Raw genomic sequence first — 7184 nt, 5'->3', positions numbered from 1 at the left:
TATATTATTATATATTATATTAATTATATATTTAATTTAATTTATATATATAAAATATATTATTAATAAAGCATATATAATAATAGAAGGTTTCGCAGAAAGCAGAAACCAATCGTCTAGTTTGCCTTATCGGTTTCTCTGACCCTTTAACTATATTATGTATGTACATACTTTACTAACGCAAACGTATATGTGTATGCACACGTAAACACAGAATCGCACGCACACACACATATATATATATATATACTAATACTAACACACATAGACGAGCTTATGGTGTATTGCTTGGTAGACGTATTCACAGCAGGACGTGATTGCACGTAGTCTCTGAGAGTAACTAGCCCTGCGTTTACTAGCTGGTTATTGAATATAAATCAAGCTATGATCGGTAAGTCATCGCTGCTGTAGTACAGACTAGTCAAGAAGTTTCTATTCCTACGTCAACAGTATTTCTATTAAAGTTGTCAATAGATATTTACAATTGGATTTTTATTTTCTAAGCTCAAACAGTTATTTTCAAATGATTTTTTTGTGTTTTCTCATAACGATTGTAAAATTAATTTAAGGGGTTATATATATTTATTTTATTTTCTTTTGGATTTAAAATATACATTTATGTTAAGATTTCTTATAAACAACCAAAATATAAAACCATATATTTAATTATAATCAAGTTTCTACAGTATACTGTAGAATTAGTATATTTTTGATATTCACTGTACATAAAACAACGATAGAAATAGTGTTAATGCAATAATTTTTTATAATATATATAAAAAAATAAAAAACAATAAAGAATAAAATTGTATCCAAGCATGCAACTTGAAATTTTTGTTACTATTCTTTCATAGTTAATAGAAAACGTAAGTTAACTCACGCATAGGTATTATTCCATAAATGCATAAAATTTTTTTTCGAACGATAGCATAAGTTAACTCTAATAATATATTGTTATATGTGTACTAAACTATAAAAATGAAAATTTTCCGATAGAAAATAATAGAGTAGACGAAGTTCTTGTTTTTATTTTTCTTTATTTTGTATTATTTTGTTTTTTTCATAGTGATCGAGAATGCGTCAAAAGATGATATTCAACGAGCAAGACGATATGCATAACACGATGTTTTGCATAGAACTATACTTATATATGGGGAAAACGAGCGAATAAGTGGCTATCCGTCCTACCAAGGGACCGAAAAGATGATAGGTGAAAGAAGGCTTATGTATCTCGATCATCATTTTTCTTTTCTTGCCTTAAAGGCTTCTAGTCAATTTTCGAGTGAATTTCTATCATCAAACGATCAGTCAAGAAAAAGAAAATATAAAATAAAGAAACGCGTTTTACAATTTTATTCTATATTGTTTCTTTAATCTCGTTATATCGGGTGCTCATAAATTATAAACAACATTTTAGTTTTCACTATAGAACTTTGTTTATATTCCTAATAAATTTTCCGTTATTTTGCTTTTTAATTAAACTGAAATTCCACAGTATTTTGGGATTACTGTTTAATTTTAAGTTGTAACTGTCTGTTGTATTTACAAAATTTACGATATACTACAAAATTGCGTCGATTGAAAAAAAAAAAAGGTACAATGTGTATTTGTTTATTGTGGTATGTAGAATCAATTGTCAGTGTCAAATAATTTCAATGAAATGTTCTGTTCGGTAGAATGGAACGCGTCCAAATTTTAATTTAAATATTGGAAATGCATTGAATGGCAAATGCAGTGACCCCACTGGATTGATAGGAAATGGAAAACAGGGAATTACCATCAATCGCCTTTTAGGAATTCCGATTTAATATCATTTGATTTTCTTTTGTTGGGAATATATAGAAAATACAAAATGAATAGAAAATTAATATATAAATGAAATATCGTATGTGTCGTTTAACTAATTGTGGACTTGAATTTTCTTTAACGAAGATTTAAAACTTGTTATTATTTAATATTAATATAAAATCTTAATTGTTAAAATAATTTATTATCAATATAAAAAGTTAAGTATCGATCACATCTAATGATATTACAATAAAATTGAAAAAACAATTTTCTACGAATTTTACAATCGACGTAGAATAATAATAATAATCTAGTAAATAATTTTGATCATATAAAAAGAAAAAAACATTGCTGTGTTTTATTTAATTTTCATTTATAAAGATATTAATAATAATCCCGAACACAAATAACGTTAAGCGTGAATCATAAAAAAGGCATAAAAGGAAGAAAGAAAAAAAGAATTGAAAGGATTCTTGTTCCTGGTTAGTCCTAGTATATTTTCCCAGTAAAAAGAACATTAGTCAGAAGACAGTCTCAGACGAGGATTAGTCGTCCGCAAGGTTTCTATAAATAATGCAACGCCTTACCTCGCCCGACAACGCAAGTTTTGTTTCCTTGATGTCACTAGCAAGCCGAAGAACGAAGAGGTTTTAAGCGGGACAATTTGTATCGCTTTTAGGTATTCGTCTTTCTTCGCTTCGCATTTGGGTAAATAAGAAACGACGTTGTTGACGATAATGACAATCTCAGATATTCGTAAGAGAAATAAATTCAAGAAAGTTTTCATTAGAATTCGAGATTACCGAATATAAACGTACTCCCTGTGGAAATATAAATTAGACAATTAAATATGAAATGTTCCATTATTTGTACATTAAAATCGCTATTTTTTTTATGCATCAAAGAATTCGACATTTGTTTCGAAAGATATTAAAGATGACTAAAATAATATAAAATAACAGAGAAACGAAGAATAAAAATATATATATATATATAGAATAAAAAAAATTTGTTTTTAAGAAAAGAGTCATCGAATTAATTTCTACAAATAATCAAATAATAAAGACGTAATATATAAACGTATAGGATTGGTATTGCCAATCTTTTATTCGAAATCTCTTTGATGTTTCTAATCGTTGTAATCGATGCTTCCTTAACACCGTATATAAACGTATACTTTCTCTTTGGAAAGCCTACAAGGAGCTACGAAGGGCATCAATATTAATGGAGGTACGGCGCGTTTAGGGCGGAATAATGTATAGTGATCGCGCTGGAAGTCGACTTTGAGATCGTGCATGCACGTACGTTACACACATAGGTGCCCATGCATATGCAGAATGGTAAGCTCTATGTTCATATATCCATATATCTCTCACTCTCTCTCTTTCTCTCTCACTCTCACTCTCATTCTCTTCCTTTAATAGTCGTGATATCGATACGTCGCTGTTAAACCATAATGCGTCAGGATGTTTGGTTACGACACGCACTTTCAATACTCTTAAGTACTCCTATTGGATCGTAGATTATGCAAACCCATTCGTATTTTCCTATATCTCTTGATTGTTTCAGTGCTTGTTGCTTTTAATATTATGTACTTTGAATATTTAATAAACAAAACGATTAGATTACGAACTGTTAATGTAGATTTATTATACGTTTGTGTATACGATGACTTAAAAACATTATTTAGATATAACAATAAGAATGTATATGTGGTTTCATTTTTATGACATTTATTCTGCAATCATTCTGGTCATTGTTTTTAAAAATAATTCCCAAAAATATTTGAATATCACAGTAAAAGCAATTTGCAAAAGCATTTTTGAATCTTTGTTCTAATGTAGCTATTAGATTTTTCAAATTTTTGTATCTAATTCGTCCTACAAATTTGTTGTCGTAAATGAAGAATTTAAGAGGCGTTTGAAATATTTTATGATATTAAATAATTAGAATTTAATAAATGAGTTATATTGAATTAAATTAAGAATGAATTGATTGATTGAATAAATGAATGAATGAATGAATGACCTAAATAAATTGTTGGAAAGAAAAAAACCGGTAGGAGTAGTACTCGCAGTAGTTGAGAGTACTAGTATACGTTAACTGATGGTGGGTATGATAATCCCATGGGTGAACGTCACGGCACGTGCCAGACTATGAAACATATGGTGACAAAAAATTTGTCTCGCCAGGTATCTTTTCTTCTTATTTCACGATTAATTTAAAGCAGTCAAAATAAGAGCTTAGAGTAGATTAGTTCTGATTGTAGTTTTGATTTTTTTTCTTTTCACAAGAATTATTCGGTTGTAACATATATACGAAGTAAATCTGTGTATGCACATGCATTATTTTTATCTGCGAAAAATGTGATCGTAAATAAATAGTTCACTCGCAATTATATTCATCTTTTTCCTCTAACATTTATTTCTAACTTCAAACAAACAAAAGATACATGATATTGTAAAAGTTGCATGAATCATTTGATGTAAGTTCAAAGTATACTATATTTTTCAAAGTAATCATTTTTCTACATTCAAAAAAATCACACGGAATAAATTTATGCTAAAAAAAAATGTCCAGAATATTGCATTAAGAAAGAAAAGAATACAGATGACCTTGAAATAAATTTTTTTCCACCATCAAGGCGTACGTACAATTGCGTACCACAATTCTGACAAAACTTATCATCCTGTTTTCTCTAATTAACCCCATATCGTATAATGACGAGCGTATACTAGTGTCGCGTGACCGAAAAATTATTATTAAATATAATAATAATTAATTTAATTATAACAATATTTCTAATATATTGAAAGAGAATTCAAAAGAAATAAATATATATTTACTTGATACTCAGATAATGAAAGTTACGATAATGAATTGAAAAATTATTCACGATTAAATCATACCGGAGGAGTACCGGATTAATAAAAACCACAAAACAAATGGTTCATCTACTTTTATCCAAAATGTACAATCTTAAAACTCGATAAATCTTCGGATCCTAAAGAGAATGTTGAGATTCATAATAAGAAATAGATCAAAGTGAACGAAATAGAGGGTAAACACTGAGGACACCGTGATTGTCGTTCGTAGTTGGATGAAGGAACCGATTCCGTGTTAAAAAAGAAAAAGTAACAAAAAGAAAGAATGAAAGAAAGAAAGAAAGAAAGGAAAAGAAATGCAATTTGTACGTCCGGTATATAAGGGGATGGAAATGGAATTCGCAGTGCGGAATTGCAGATTGGCCCTATCGCCGGCACCTCTGTAAATTAACTCATCCGGCATCCACGGGGATAGGGAAAATTCAAATTTAATCATGCGGCCGGGCCGCCGCAAACGCGACGAGTAACAGTGCCTCCGAGACACTGTACACACAGGAAGTGGCATTATTAACTTTCGAATCGAACCAATCAAGTCGCTTCCTTATTAAGCCCCGCGGCGTACTTCCAACTCGGTTTCCTAGTACACAGAGAGATAGAAACAGAAACAGAGAAAGACAGGGTGGTAAGGAGAGGAAGAAAAGGAAGAAGGGCGTTTTCCATTCTAACCACCTCTTCTTCCACCCATCCCCTCCCATCCCCACCTCTCCACTTCACCCCGGCCAACCCACCGTCCCTTCCTCTTACCATTATTCTATCCAACTCTGTCACTTTTCATCCCTTTATCTGTCCCTCTCTCTTTTTAGTCCTCCCTACGCCCCTCCTATAATTAGACAGTACCCTTCATATCCTGAACTTGACATTTCTCGTACATTGAAACGATAGTTTTTTAATATTTTAAAGTGTAACGAGAAGAATCGATGAGGTTATACGGGGTGTTAGTAAAATTATTAATAAAATATTTCATTGTTAGATGTATTCATATTTTTTTAATTCGCGGTTCCTTTTTAAAATATTAATTATTATAAATTAATCATACATTTATTATATTCTTCGAAATACTCTTCATTACTATATCGATTACATGATTATTTGCATTCAAACCAGAGTTTTAAATAATTACGAATTACGAAAACATACATTCACATATTGATGAATGTAATATTAAAGTGGACATGTAATTATAGTTGGTTATAGTCAAACCGTTAACTCTGATAAATGTGTCTAATAAATCATTATATATAGTATTCGGAAGACTTTAATTTAAAAACACTTTGCTTTAATAATATAATTTAATATATCTAGACACTGAATTATTTGCTGTACTTAATATACCTAATCCAAATAATACAATCAATATTCTACACTATTATTATAATATATTGAATATAAAAATAAATAAATAATATATAAAATACTTTACCCGTTAGTCGTAGAATCAAATACATCATTGTAATCTTCTTCAGTATTATAATCCTGTACATCCGAGTCCAAATCTTCGACCTCGCTTTTACCACCTGGAAATAGAAATGGAAAGTAAAATAATTAACAAATAAATACAAAATCAACAAAGATAATATGTGAATACTTAAATATATTCATCAATTACAAAATTGACCATTTGTCGTAGGAAAATGCATCAATTTATTCAAGATTAACTATACGATAGTGGCTCGTATCGTAAATTTGATCAATTTTTAATACGACAATGTGAATATCGTTGCTTTTACCCACGCAACCAAACCGGCTCGAATTCAGTGAGACCTTGAAAACAACAAAATAATGATAGAAAAAAAGGAAAAAATAGAGAGAAATATAGAGAAAGATAGATAGATAGAGTGAGAGAGAGAGGGAGGGAGGGTTGGAGAAGGGGGGAGGGGTTATGGAGAGAAGTTTTCATTCTCACTGAATTTATCATTCTTTCCGATCCTTTCACGCCCACGCTCGTTCATCACTAACGCAAAGATACAACGCCATTGTTTCGCATTGCTTTTCTGTCCTTCTCTTTTCCTGTTTCTTTCTTTCCTTCTCTCTCTTTCTCTTTCTCTTTCTGTCTTCTAGAATTTTTTTTTTTTAATGGGGATCCATAAACGCGAACAAACTGATTCGAACTACGATAATACTTGGCCGTTCCTTTCGATTATCCCTTTCATCCTACGAACAAGAGAAGATTAGCCTCGAGAATTGGCTTGTCGTCTCGTTATACTTCTATAATAAATCATTCTCTTTACTCTTGACGTTTCTCATCCTCTATAGAGATATTAAATAACAATGATAATAATTATCCGTGAGATAGACGTGGAAACTTTTTCGAAGTATTCAAGTAACTAATGTAAATTTAGTTATGCCAATAAAAATGAAAAGAGAAAGAAAGAGAGAGAGAGAGAGGGAGAAAGAAAGAGAGAGACCAACGATTATTAATCTTATTAGAGATGGCAGAAAATCTTTATCTTTTTATTTTCTTTTCTTTTGAGAAAATAATTATATAATAAAAGGAAAAAATTATAAGAATAA

At 30.3% G+C, this 7184-nt stretch overlaps 1 protein-coding gene across 1 annotated transcript in view; it reads right to left on the bottom strand.

Moving 5' to 3' along the window:
• The window catches only part of LOC106786823 (tyrosine-protein kinase transmembrane receptor Ror), a 208999-nt gene that overhangs the window by 26883 nt on the left and 174932 nt on the right, over positions 1-7184 (bottom strand). Inside the window, exon 2 of the mRNA XM_014748620.1 lies at positions 6094-6187. Coding sequence (XP_014604106.1) covers positions 6094-6187 — 94 coding nt within the window. The remainder of the gene's footprint in view (positions 1-6093; positions 6188-7184) is intronic.

The sequence above is a fragment of the Polistes canadensis genome, unplaced genomic scaffold, assembly GCF_001313835.1.
Source record: "Polistes canadensis isolate GaletaPanama2010 unplaced genomic scaffold, ASM131383v1 scaffold_84, whole genome shotgun sequence".
NCBI lineage: Eukaryota > Metazoa > Arthropoda > Insecta > Hymenoptera > Vespidae > Polistes > Polistes canadensis.
Note: the sequence above shows the minus strand (reverse complement) of the source record. Positions and strands in the feature narration are given on the sequence as shown.